At 41.1% G+C, this 14,847-nt stretch overlaps 1 protein-coding gene across 6 annotated transcripts in view; it reads right to left on the reverse strand.

The window, feature by feature from the left end:
- Cab39l (calcium binding protein 39 like) overlaps window positions 1-14,847 on the reverse strand; it is a 121,672-nt gene continuing 106,825 nt past the window's right edge. For all 6 annotated transcript variants that reach the window (XM_078016037.1, XM_078016033.1, XM_078016036.1 and 3 more), the window contains one exon: window positions 1-2,412. In XM_078016037.1, coding sequence (XP_077872163.1) covers window positions 2,233-2,412 — 180 coding nt within the window. In that variant the 3' untranslated portion in view covers window positions 1-2,232. The remainder of the gene's footprint in view (window positions 2,413-14,847) is intronic.

The raw sequence follows: 14,847 nt of genomic DNA on the forward strand, positions 1-14,847 counted from the left end.
TGTGTGTGGGATCTTTTTATTTAGTCAGTCTTTATTTAAACATGTGCTTTAGAAATAGATTATTAAATATGACCTTTTCAAAATTCAATTCTCACAATATTTACAGTGATCTTTGTGCAAACAGTTTGACGGTGAGCTTCCTGTTCCCCTTTTGAGTTAATAATTTACAAACTCACATCACAGCAAAACCCCAGCTACTTCATTTACCGTGTGGGAAACTAGTTTTCTTTTTGACAGGTACGGAGTAACGATAAGGGGACATTAGGGAAGAGCTAACTCAAGCCCAGAGAAAATAAAATGTTTTCTTTGTAAAAATAAATTATAATAAAGTTTTACTTTTCAATGAAAAACATGTGTCCCATGATGTTATGTAACACCATTAAGCAACCAAATACATTTCCAATGGTTATTTCACTTTCCTTTAAAAATATTTGCACTCATCTTTTTTAATCAAATAAGCAAACCCAGAAAAGCCAAATTCTAAGGGACTCTGGACTTCTAGGGAGTGTTATTAAAATAATGTGACTTGAGTGACTAGAAAACGCAGGTCCTTAGGAGCTGGCACTGACCCTCTTGCTGGCACATGCCAGAGCTGCTATGAGAAGGTGTGGCAGGTCCCACCCAGACCATCTGCCTCAGGGCTCCTGTACCCCAGCCAGGAAGGGACACACCCTGCCAGGTCATTCTTCAGGTACAAAATCTACCAAAGGCACTGATCTGGACAACGCATTTCTTTCTCCTCTCTAGGTGGAGAAATCTCTGGCTGAAGGACAGAACACAGCACCCAAGTTTTGTAAAATTTGAGAGTTCTCGTGGAAGGGAACAACTTATGATTTAGAAAACACAGAGTAGCCATTGTACCCTTCATGTTCTAGAAATAGCTTGAAAATTTCGTTTTATATATTTGATGTCTGAAAACAAGTCATAACATTTTTTTTTGAGAATTTTTAATATTTATTTTTTAGTTCTCGACGGACACAACATCTTTGTTGGTATGTGGTGCTGAGGATCGAACCCGGGCCGCACGCATGCCAGGCGAGCGCGCCACCGCTTGAGCCACATCCCCAGCCCAAGTCATAACATTTAAAAAACTTATTTATCTTTAGTTTCTTGACCTTTCAAAGGAACATATATTAACTCCTTAATTGTCCTGGAATGTAAGAGAGCATTTGGAACCAAAGTTTTTAGATTTACTTTTTCACAGAAGACTTCTTAATAGTGACAGAATGTCACAACCGGGGGAAAAAAGAACCTTAAGTCATTTGGATTTTTTTTTTTTCATGTATGAATCATTTGCCTTTCCATGGGCCATATCACCTGTTGGTAGAAGTCCTGTACTGTGACCCTCTGGACCTATGGTTTGTACCCACTACAATTCCAATGCAATGATTTCTACTCATTTAAAAATACACTGTCACCACAAACATGCATTCCATAGTGACAGTTATGAAATACTCCAATCACTGACCCTCCAGAAGTCAACATGGGACAGCAGTGACTTTGTCTGGAACCACCTGTTTGCAGTTCTCCTGTGAGCAGTCCGCCCTGTGGGTCCTTTATATACATCACAGCCCTTGTTGACCCACCCTGATCCTACTTGGTTGCTCCCTGCGTGGGTTGGGCATGGAATGGAACGTGGGACGGTGAGCAGAAAGTGAGCTGAGAGGTGGGAAGCCATTAATTATGGTCAGCATCCTGGGCAGGGAGTGGTATGTAACCAGTGGCAGAGCACTCGCCTAACATCTGCAAGGTCCGGGGTTCAATCCCCAGTCCTGGGTGGGGTGGGGAGATGATGGTGATATACCGGGCAGAAACAAAAGCACACCCAGGACTGACACCAGTAGCCTGTCCTCTGGCACCTTCCTGCACCTTAAGAAATCTGCTCAAGTACAGATGGGCAAAAGGATTTCCCACCTCCTGGCCCCACCCCCAGTCCCCCCACCCCACCCCAGGACTCCGAGGAGCCTGACATTTGAGCTCCTCTGTGATGACTCATCCATCAACTTCTAATACAATGGCTCTGATTTCACATAAATAATCACAGACTTAATTAAAATGAATATATTATTCTAGATTAATTTTTTCCATTCAAATGTTTATATTCCATCCACCCTGAACAAGTAGTTAAGAAAAAACAGGCACCTCCAAAGCCTCCCCAAGAATGACGACTTTTGGATACGACATTGTACGAACTGGGCAAAGGGGACACATGACCAGGGCAGGAAAGTGTCTTCAGGGGGCCGGTTTCTTCAAGTCTCGGATCTGTTTAATCAGGTAGTTCTTCTCATCGCTGAACTGCTCGTCATCTGTCCTTTCCTTCTGAAAGCTGCTCAGAAACTCAATGAGTTTGGGTTGATTTTTTAACAGAATCTCCACAATAGGCTGGGTTTTGTGAGGACTGGCCACAAACACCTGAAACACAAGGAGACGAGAACCTAAGACAGGGACCCACGCCAGGGACCCCGCAGACCCTCCTTAAGTTTCATGTGTTACTTGTGCTATGAACATGAAGAAAGCCCCTGAGGGTGCCTCCTTACTGAAGATCAGCACGTCACCCGCTGCCCAGCTCTGGGCAGCTCACCTGGAGCACAGCAGAGCGATCCTGGAATATTTTTGACTTTTACTTTGTTTTCATTTTAAATATTTGCTTTGAACCATGAAATCTTTCAAACGGAATACAACAGACATTGACATACTCAACTGGACTAAACTGAACAGGTTTTGCCATTTTGCCTTGAATCTTTCTTTTTAATAGACATTAATAAAATATCACAAATGGAACCAAACTCTTGCCTTCTACCTCTCCAACACCCGCCCTCAGTAGTGAGCTACCATTTCTCAGGCACATTTTACTAATTTCCTCTAGACAAACACACATGTGAACATGAGCTACAAACAGTGTTTGAATATGCTCATCATTTTATACTTTATTTTTTGAAGAGATAATGTACTCAGGCAGTCTCCCTATCTCCTTTCTCCCCTGGAAGTCACCAATGGCACTGGTTTCTTAGAACCTTAAAAGTGACTTGCTGGATGAGGTGGGGCAGGCCTGTAATTCCAGTGGCTGGGGAGGCCAAGGCAAGAGAATTGGGAGTTCAAAGCCAGCCTCAGCAACATAACAAGGTGCTCAGCAACTTAGTGGGATCCTGCCTCAAAATTTAAAAATATAAAAAGGGCTGGGGATGTATCTCTGAAGTTAAGTGCACCTGGGTTCAATCCCTAATTAAAAAAAAAAAAAAGGATCCTATCTCCTAGAGAATCTAAATCAAGCAGACCTGGTGCAGGAGAGATCTGACATTCTGTATCTTCATAACATTCCACCAAGATTCTTATGCATACTCCTGGTTGATACCTCAGGTAAGGACTAGGGTTGTAGCTTAGTAGAATAGTGCTTGCCTAATTTGCTTGAGACCCCTGGGTACAATCCTCAGCAACCTCTCCCCCTCAAAAAAAATCCAAAGCCAAAATAAACAACTCAGTTACAACACAAAGGAGAGCAACAACCATAATATCAGGACACAATAACTCAAAACTAGTATCAATTGGTGCAGTGGGTAAGCAACTGAGAGGCAGAGTGCTTGTCTAACAAGCATGAGGATCCAGGTTTAATCCCTAGTACTGCAAATAAATAAACAAACAAACAAAGGTATCAGTGCACTACTTTGTAACAGACATACTTCCTAGTTACTGTCTATATATGTATAGCTGTTATGGGTTGGATATTAGGTGTCCCTCAAAAGCTCATGTGTGAGACAATGCAAGAAAATTCAGAAGTGAGACAATTGGGTTATGAGAGTTACTCTACTCAATGACCAGACAGGGATTAACTGGGTGGTAACTGTTGGCAGGTAGGGTGTGGCTGGAGGAGGTGGGTCATTGGGGCATGCATTTGGAGTATATATTTTATCCCTGGAGAGTGGAGCTCTCTTTCTCTCTGCTTCCTGGTACCATGTCCTTGGCTGCTGCTTTCCTCCTCCATACCTTTCTGCCATAATGCTCTGCCTCACCTCAGGGCCAAAGAAATGGAGTTGGCCATCTAGGGACTGAGACCTCTGAAACTATGAGCTCCAAATAGACTTTTCCTCCTCTAAAATTATTGTTGTCAGGTCGTTTCACAATAGTGAAAAAGCTGACTAAAACAATAGCTATATGACTAGAATATAGATCCCAGGTCCCTAACCCAGACAACATGCTGGTGTCTTGTTCTAGGCTCCTGACTCCTCAAAAGGGCCAAGGGCCTCTGAGTGGCCCCTCTGCACCACCCGCCTGCCCTGCAGCCCCAGCAGCACACAAGCCGATGGGGTTCTAGGGCTGTGGGTGCTGTGAGGTTGAGCCCTAAAGGCTCCCCCACTCCAGCAAGAATGGAGAATAAGGGGGAATAAAAGACTGCAGGAGCCTCCAAGAAACTGGAGATAACATTAGATTTTGCACTTGGAACCGGAGGGCTCATGGTGTTGGTGGCATGTGGGCCAGTTCATGAATCATGGAGAGAATTTTTACAAGTGGTGGCAACAAGAGGAAGTATTCCAGGAATGGAACTGCACCAGTGGAAAGTGGAGATGGAGGGGATGGAGGCTGCGGGAACAGCAGAGGAGGGAACGTGGGGAGGACGGGGCCTCTGACCATGAGTGTAGTGCCCAGGGCTCTCCCATGTTCAGATCCCACTTCTCCCACTTATTAGCAGTGTTTCCACAAACAAATGCTTTCCCCCGCTAGTACCAGGGACTAACCACTGAGTCACATCCCCCAGTCCCTTTTATGTTTTATTTTGAGACAAGCTCTCGCTAAGTGAAAGAAGCTTTTCATCTCTAAGCCCCAGGCTTCATCACCAGAAGTCAGAGGACCCCCACCTGGTGGGGCTGAGGAGGCAGCAGAGCGGCAGCAGCGCCGGGTGGGTGTCCTGAAGCCTTCTGCAGCACAGGGACTCATGACAGTAGGAGTGAAGCTCTAACCTGGACTTAGGACCCTGTCCCTGTCCTATCACCCTCGTTCATGTCAACATATACATGGTGTGGCACTGCCTATGCACAGTCCTACTGGTTATTTTCACTCCCAGGCTTAATGCTTCACACTCTTCAGAACTCTTAATCCACACAACAGCCCTGAAGTATAAAAACTGTCACCCACATCTGATACATGAGGACACAGAGAGGTTTAAGGAAGTTAAGAAGCTGGACCACATAGTGGTATGGTTGAAGGATGGACTCTGGGGCACCCCACCTGGGTCCAAACCCTGGCACCACCACTTAATATCTCTATGGTCCTGCAAACTTCCTTTACTTGCCTGCACCTCTGTTTCTTCATCTGTAAAATGGGGATAAAGGACAGGACCTATGTGTTATCAGGCAATGGTGAGGCTTAATGAGAACACCACATGCATTCTCATACACGCGTTAGAAAAGTGCCTGGCACCCAACCGGCATTCAGTGGGCATCAACAATCGGGATCAGTGCTCCTGCCAGGCTCACAGAGCTCATGAGGCCTAACGCTGGGACCAAAGGATGCTTGTCTCCATTTGTGAAAACTGAGAAAATGTGACATTTTGCCAGGTGAGATTCAAAATTGGAAACCAAATCCTGTAAATCTCTGATAGTTTATTTGGACAATTTCTTTCTTTTTTCTTTTTTTTTTGTGGAACTGGGGATTGAACTCAGGACCTTGCACATGCCAGGCAAACGTTCTACCACTGGGCTATGTCCCCAGCCCTGGCCAATTTATTTCTGAAATTGTGTGTTCTCTCTCTCTCTCTCTCCCCCTCCCTCCCTCCCCATTCTCTCTCTCAAATACATATGCTATGTTAATTCTTTTTTTTTTTTTTTAACATTTTTTTAGTTGTTGACAGACCTTTATTTTATTTATTTTTATGCGGTGCTGAGAATGGAATCCAGTGCTTCACACATGCTGGGCAAGTGCACTTCCATTGAGCTTCAGCCCCAGCCCCCTCTATGTTAATTCTTGATGTTTCCATAGTGTCCATCAAAGGCCTTGGGACTCTTGCTCACTCACCTGTTGCTAAGGAGTGCAGAGCACTCTTTGGAAACACTATGCCCCCCGTGGTCATTAGTGGCTCACCATGGAACAATCTTTTGGCAGCCCTCATTGCTTATCTAGAGTAAGGCCAGCTGGGGACTCCTTTGCATACAAAGGAAAAGGATCTCCCTAATTTCCACTTCGAAGGTCACAAGTGACAAGAAGGAGCTGATGTTTGACCTTCTGGGATATAAAGTACCCTAAGTTCCACTGGGACAAAGAAATCAGAAGAGAAATTAGAAAACACTGAGCCAGGTGTAGTGGAGTACACCTGTAATCCCAGCGACTTGGAAAGCTGAGGCAGAAGGATTTCGAGTGAGAAGCCAGCCTGGGCAACTTAGCAAGATCCTGCTTCAAAAGCAAGGGTGGGGGACTGGGTATGTGGCCTGGTGGTAGAGCACCCTTGGGTTTACTCCCAAGTACCATAAAAAAGATAAAATACTTTGAGACAAACAAAAATGAAAATAACATACCAGAAATTAGAAGATGCACTAAAAGCAGTGATCAGCTAGAAATGTATAGACAAAAATGCCTATATGCAAACAGAAAGATTGAAATATTGCAGCTCAATAACCTAATTACACCTTAAGAACTAGAAAAAGGGGCTAGGGGTGTAGTTCAGTGGCAGAGCACTTGCCTAGCATGTGTGAGGCGCTGGGTTCAAGTCTTAGCACCACATAAAAATAAACAAATAAAATAAAGGCATTCTGTCCACCTATAACTCCAAAAAAAAAACAAAAAACAAAAAACAGAACTAGAAAAAGAGCTAACTGAACCAAAGCAAGAAAAGATTAGAAGAGAGAAAAACAAAACAGAGAAAAACTACACAGAGAATCAATAAAACCAAAAGTTGGTTCCTTGAAAAGGTCAACAAAATTGACAAGTTGTTAGCTAGAGTGACAAAAAGAAGATTCAAATTATGAAATCAGAAATGAAAGTGAAAACATTAATCACAACCTTACAGAAACAAAAAGGAACATGAAAGAATACAATGAACAATTGCATGCCAACATGTTAGATAACCTAGATGAAACTGTCAAGTTTACAGATATACACAGAGATCAAATCAATAATCCAAAACTCTCAATAAAGAAAACCCAGGACCAGATGAACTCACTGGTAAATTCCACCAGACACAAAGAAAAATGCACACCAATATTTCTCAAATTCTTCTTCAAAGAGGAAGGAACACTTCCTTATTCCGTGAGGTCAAAAATACCTTGATAACAAAAGCAGATGAGAAAACTACAGATCATACCCTTTACGAACAAAAATGAAAAAAATCCTATCAAATATTAGCAAACTAAGTCCAGCAGCCTATTTTAAAAAATTACATACCATGACCAATCCCGCTGGGTGAGATGAGGTCAGAGAGGGATGCAGACCCCTGGGGTACTTATAATAAGAAGTGGGAACTTTGGTTCCAGAGACTCCTATGGATGTAGAGAGAACAGCATGTGAAGAGGGAGATAGAAAATGGAGTGACTCGGGGACAGGTCAAGGAATGCCACGGGTGCTGGCAACCAGCAGAAGCTGGCAGAGAAGATGCAAAGATTCCCCCTGAGCCGCTCCTAAAGGCACTCCTGGTGACACTGTGACTGTGGACTTCTGTTCTCCAGACCTGTGAGAGAACAAGTTTCTCAGCCTGTGATGCTCTGTTATGGCAGCCCTAGGAAACTAACATATCACATTAATTGAATGAAGGAAAACCATACAATCATCTCAATGAATATAAGAAGAGTATTTGATAAAACCCAAAACAATTTCATGACAAAAAAAAATCCAACATAGAGCAACTGGAAATTCACATAAGGAGGAATGACATTGGGCCCTCAGCTCACACTCTAAACAAAAATTAATTCAAAACCAATCAAAGACCTAAATATCAAAGCTAATAAAACTTTCAGAGAAAAACATTACGGTTCATGTTTGTGACCTTCAATATGGTCATGGTCTTAGATATGACAATAAAAGTACAAGCAACTAAAGAAAACAGAGTGGATTTCATTAAATTTTAAACCTTTGTGAAAATAAAGACACTATTAGGAGATAAGTAAAACAGAAAACCCACAGAATGGGAGAAAGTATTTGCAAATCATATATCTGATTAGTGCCTTGCATCTAGAATATATAAAGAACTCTTACAATTCAACAACAACAAAAACAATCCATTCAAAGGGTAAAGGATTCGAATAGACATTTCCCCAAAGAAGGTACTTCAATGACCAATAAGCACATGAAAAAATGCTCTAGGTCATTAATCATTAGGGAAATGTGAATCAAAACCACAATGAGAAATCTTTTCATACCCATGAGAATGGTCACAATTAAAAAAATAAAACTGACAATAACAAGCGTGACAAGGATGAAGAGAAATTGGAACCCTACTTTGCTGATGGGAATGTACAATAGTGTAGCTTCTGTGGAAAATAGTATGATATTTCCTCAGGAAGTTAGACATTGAATTACCATATGATGGAACAATTCCATCCCTACAAATGGAAAATATATTTGTTCAAACACAAATTTGCATTCTATTGCCTGAAGCAGCACTATTCACACTAGCTCAAAGTGGAAACAGAGTACCCATCAGCTGAAGAACTGATATCCACACAATGAAACATTATATGGCCATTAAGAGTAATGAAGGACTGGTTGATCATGCAACAACATGGATTTGATTCTATTTATATAAAATATCCAGAATAAAGGCAGATCCATAAAGCCAGAAAGCAGATTTGAGGTTGGCAGGGACTGGGGGTAAGGGAAAATGGGAGGCACTGCTTAATGAACACAGGCTTCCTTTTGGAGTTATGGAATGTTCTAGAACTACACAGTGGGGACGGTTGCACAACTTTTGTAAAAATACTAAATGTCACTAAATTGTACACTTTTAAATGGTTAATATACTGAATTTCAAGTTATATAACTTTTACAACAATAAACTAAAATTGTTATGTACAAAAAAAAAAAAATCTTCCAGACTTGTTTACACTGTTACATAAAAATGCCTGACGTTTGGAGGAGACCTATTAGTATGTTGGGAAATCACACTCTGGAGCCAAACTGTTTGCTTCTTCTGGTCATCATTTGTTTACAAGAGAGTTGCTGTGGCATTTTAGCTAAAAATTGCCTGGCATTTTGTGGTAACTACATAAATAACTCATAACAGTCTTTATTACCTAAGTGGGGGGAAAAGATAAAATACACTGGATGAACTTAAGTTCTGTTTCAAAATGTGGTAGAATTTGCAGACAGGTATCATTGGATCAAGTTCACTTACCCACATCCAGGACCATAAACCTAAGAAAAATGTTCAGTTTGTTTTCAAGTTTTAAAATTCTCCATATTTTTGTTTTTTAATGGCTCCTGAACTCTGCTGCCTCTGAAGGTTTCTAACTAGAGGCGACTAGTGCAATCTGCAGGATGATTCCCAGGGGGCCGCCAGACGCCAAGGGGCCCAAGCCAAGGCTTGAGAAGGTGGAACTCTGCTAACTCAGGTGTGGGGAACTGAATCTTTTGACTGTTCTGTCTACAATATCATCTTGGTGTTCTCTCTGTTGTCCTCACTTAGATGCATTTTCAAAGTACCCCAAAACAAGTTAAAGAAATGAAAGTATCTATGACTACTTTTTAGAGTGCCATTTTATTGCCTGTGTCCCTTTGTTAATCTAACATATCTCAGAAATGTGCTTTATGGAGTTTACAAGCATGAAAATTTTATGACCACAAGTGAAATATTTTTAGTTCAGAAAACTAAAGCTAAAAATATTTTGCTCTCAATTTTAAGCTCAAATGCTTTTTATGAAAACTTAAAAGGTCTATCTCTTGCCAACATACTCATTAATTTCACATACATGCTCCTTTACCAAGAGTGATTTGAGCCAGACAAGAAATCGCAGGGTTCATCTTCTGTGTTTCAGGCATGATCGTCAATGGTGCATGCTGTAAGCCTGGAATGCTTTTTACATGTCACCTGAAAGTGACTTAAGTTCCATCCCATGAAAATGTGAAATAAAACAATCCTATTTTTTTTTTGTGTGTGTGTGGTGCTGGGGATTGAAACCAGGGCCTTGCACATGCTAAGCAAGTGCTCTACCACTGAGCCACATCCCCAGCCCTAAAACAACCCTATTTTTACTCAAATGAATACAAATCTGAGTAGTAAATATTTGGAATATTTTGATACAATACTTCTTAGTTTTGATCAGAGACAGGTAACTTCTTTTGCTGACTTAAGAAAGGACCTGACTCCTGCCTCTGCTACAAGCTAGGTTCGTGTCTATGAGTGTTGATATACCCACACCAGGACTGGACAGGTCCTCACTGCACAGCAAAGGAGGAATAAGACCCTGTGAGGAAAGTTAGGGTGGTGGCAGGGAAGGATGCTTTAAAAATCTGTAGAATCACCTGAAATGCCCATCCTCATTGCCACCTTCTTATCATCGCTGATTATATAAGTGAGATGTGTAGAAAACCAGGGAAATGAAGAAAAGCAAAAAGAAAGTAAAAACATCACTTACAGGGCTGGAGGTGTGGCTCAGTGGCAGAGCACTCGCTTAGCAAGGGGGGAGGCCCCAGGTCCCATCCTCAGGATCTCCCTCTGCAAAATCACTCAATTTCTCCATCCAAAGGTAACCACGTAAATATTTGGTGCACATTCTTTCTTTCTTTCTTTTTCTGTGCACACAGGTATGTGTAAATATATTACAAACAAAGTTACCTAATAGTTTATGACCTATAGTTTCACTTAACAATATGGTTTTACCATTTGCAGATTCTTCATATACTAAGTGAGACCACTTGAAAGGCCTAGCTGACTAGGCCACAGATCTGGCCTGGGTCCTTGTGGTGCCCTGGGCCTTGTGCTAACATTTTATAGAGATTGCATTCTTTTGTCCTTACAACAACTCTGGGAGGAAGATCCTTTTTGTCCCTACTCCCTAGGTGAGGCTCAGAATAGTTAAAACAGGATCCCCAGGTGCCAGGCTGAGGACTATGAGCCTCGTCCAGGGCTGCCCACTCTCCACAGAGGCAGAAATGTGCTGTTTGATCCAAAGGTTCTTCATTGCTTGTCTAGAGATGAGGGAAAGGAGGAGCAAAACTATAAGCACATTTTTCTCATCCTTTAAAATTTTTTTTTTTTAGTTGTAGTTGGACACAATACTTTTATTTTGTTTATTTATTTTTATGTGGTGCTGAGGATCGAACCCAGGGCCTCACACGTGCGAGGCAAGCGCTCTACTGCGGAGCCACAACCCCAGTCCACATTTTTCTTATCTCTAAAACTTTTGTTTTAAGTAAAACTAGTGGGTCAAAGTGACTACATTTGAGTCTGTTTTCAGCCTTCTTTCTAAATTTTCTTTAAGCATTTTCAGAATTTTGACAGGCAAACATATGGTGAATGTCTGGAAACTTCCTAAGAGATACAGAATACATTAATTTGTATTAAATAATTCAAGTTTTGTAGGTAGTTTTGTAGGGAGAAGAGAGTCACATGGTCTATATTTCATTGTGGTTTTGAAGCTTTCTTGAGATATCTTTTTTAAATTCTTTGTTATTTTTTAGTTGTAGATGGACACAATATCTTTATTTTTATTTATTTATTTTTATATGGTGCTGAGGATCGGACCCAGGGCCTCACGCATGCGAGGCAAGTGTTCTACCACTGAGCTACAACCCCAGCCCTGCTTTCATGAGATATTACAGTCCACGTACCACACAGTTCACCCACTGACAGTGTGTTTCAGTGCTGTTTAGTGGATTCGGAGTTATGCATCACCACAGGCAACTTCAGGACATTTTTATCATCCCCGAAAGAAACACTGTACCTGTTAGCTGTCACTCCCCACTCCCCATGCAAGCCCCCAGCTCCAGTGGGCACTGATCTACTTTCTGCCTCTGGAGACTTGCCAGTTCTAGACATTTCATACTGATGAATTCATCTCATGTGTGTTCTTTGTGACTGGCTTCTTTCACTTAGCATGGTGTTTTCAAGGTTCATTCGTGTTGCAGCATGAATATAGTACTCATTCTTTGTATTGCCAAAACTTCACTAGGTTTTAAAAGGATTCAAGGATATAATAATCCCTGTAAATGTTTACTAGACTCCCTAGCAAACAGTAAGTAATTACTGTTTAGTTAATTACTTTGTCATCAAATTACTATTGTCATTTCCCCCAATAAATCACCGTTAATATCACATATAAAAGTAATCGCTTTCCTAAACATTTGCTATCAAATTTAAACCCAATAACTTGGCTGGGTGTAGTGGTACATGCCTATAATATAAATACTTGAGACGTTGAGGCAGGAGGATCACAAATTTGAGGCTAGTTTAGGCAAGTTAGCAAAACCCTGTTAAAAAAAAAAAATTAAAGGGATGAGGACGCAACTCAGTAGTAAAGTGTTCTTGGGTTCCATCCCCAGTACCAATAAACAAACAAACCCAGTGGCTAGCTGGGAATATGTTCAGTGGTAGAGTACATGCTTAGTGTTTTCAAGGCCCGGTGTTTGATTCCCAGTACCACAGCAAAACAAACCCTAAGAACTCATTTTAACTATTTCAGAGTTTTATTTTGGCTGAAAAGATATTTTTTGCTTATTATTTCCAATTGTGTTCATTGATAAAAATGATTTTTTCTTCATTATGTAGATACCAATGCAAAGTGAGAAAATCTAAATAACGTAACATAATAGGGCTGGAGTTGTAGCTTGGTGGTAGAATGCTTGCCTAGCTTGTGTTAGGCACTGGGTTTGATTCTCAGTGCCATATATAAATAAATAAAGGTTTATCCACAACTAAAAATGATTTAAAAAATAATATAACATAATAATATTAGATAATATGTTAGAAAAATGATATTATCCTCTGACCAAAGAAAGACTGTACTGTTACTTCTTTTAGTAATACTATAAAAGGTCTCCCAGTTTCCTCAGCCACAATGCGAAGGTGCTCCATCTACCTGACTTCAAGATGGGACGAGGAGTATAGGCCCTTTTCAGGGCAAAGTGCACTGGAAACTCCAGAAAGTTAAATTGTTAGTTACACTGTTGTTACTGCAATTGCTTTGATATTTTGGAACTCAAGTCTGGAGGATCTATAAATTTCACACAATTGTGGAAATTACATAGGAAGCTATATATTTATTCCAAAATTATGTGGAAAAGCAACCTAAATTTTTTTTTTCTAGTGCTGTGGGTGTAGCTCAGTGGTGGAATGCTGCCTAGCATGAGAGGCCCTGGGCTCAATCTCCAGTACCAAAGGAAAAAAAAAATTCTTCTTATTCTGGATAGTATTCACAATTATAAAATATAGGCAATGCTCGGCAAGCACTCTACCACTGAACTATGCCTTCAATTCCTATTTTATGAATTTTTTAAAGAACGTATATTTAAAAATAGAAATGCAAAGTGAGGTTTTAATTATAGGTTTTCACTTTTCTCCCCTGCCTGTTTGTTAAATAAGCACAAGGGGCAAAATAAAATAAGATTAAATGAGGACCTGATAAAGCTGGCTATTCTACACTACTTAAAAGTTGTTGATGAAACATTAAGTTGGCAGTTCTTGCCATCCTCCTGTCTCAGCCTGAACTGAGACAGATGGACACTACTATGCCTTGTACTGTTTAATGACTTGGTACAATCTGGGGGAAAATGATGATTAAGTCATAGTCTATTCCTAAATTTACCGAATCTCAACTACTTCCCCACAAGTAGACTTAGATCTGGTTTATCACAGCCAGAGCAGCTGGTCTGCTAGAAAGTCAGTTCCTAAGGAAATGAGTAATTCATGGTTACTCCTTCACCAGATTTATCTATATTTTGCATTCTTTGCAATAAGACCACATGGAAACCATTATCATTCTAAGATCATTCTTTCTTTTTGGGTGGGGGATACTAGGGATTGAACTCAGGGGCACTTGGCCACTGAGTCATATCCCCAGTCTTATTTTGTATTTTACTTAGAGACAGGGTCTCACTGAGTTGCTTAGTGTCTTGATTTTGCTGAGGCTGGCTTTGAACTCTCGATCTTCCTGCCTCAGCCTCCTGAGCTGCTAGGATCATAGGTGTGTGCCACTGTGCCCGGCTAGCTTTTGAATTTTTATTTATTTATTTATTTTTATGTGGTGCTGAGGATTGAACCCTTTGCCTCACATGTGCTAGGCAAGCGCTCTTCCACTGAGCCACAACCCCAGCCCCAACTTTTGTATTTTTAAGAAGCTGGAGCAGGGCTTCTTGTTTTCATGGAAATGGCTGTTGTGGTCAAGTGCTGGGTCAGTGACAGGAGTACACTGAGGACCATTTTTGGCACTGGGCATGCCTGAGTTCCAGCAGCTCTAGGTATGAGCCGGATGCCACAGACCACCTCCTTACATGGTTTGGTGGGAAGTACCAACATGGCCCTTTGGAGGGGGAAAGCCAGCCAATAGCTGTTTCTAAATTCATTTCTGGGAGAAGCAGGATCACAGAGACATAGGTCTTATGACCTAGCATCTTGGAACTAAACTTTAGATTTTAGCCCTTCTGTTTTGCAAGGAAGGAAACAGATCCAGACAAATATATCCAAAGTCATTGCTAGCAACCGAGCCACAACAAAGACCCAGTACTCTTGACTTGCATCCAGAGTTTTTCTATCACACACACCTTCTGCTGGTCAATATTAGAAAACATGAAATATCATCTCAGTGGAGATACTGATCTTATCAGCAAGCTAATAAAAATGAGCCACTAATCATATGGCAAAGGCATCTGCAGTACAGTGTTCCATACTTTCTGCCCCTATACAGAAGGAGCTTTGAGGGAAAAACTATTTTT

Source organism: Ictidomys tridecemlineatus, chromosome 6, assembly GCF_052094955.1.
Source record: "Ictidomys tridecemlineatus isolate mIctTri1 chromosome 6, mIctTri1.hap1, whole genome shotgun sequence".
Lineage (NCBI taxonomy): Eukaryota > Metazoa > Chordata > Mammalia > Rodentia > Sciuridae > Ictidomys > Ictidomys tridecemlineatus.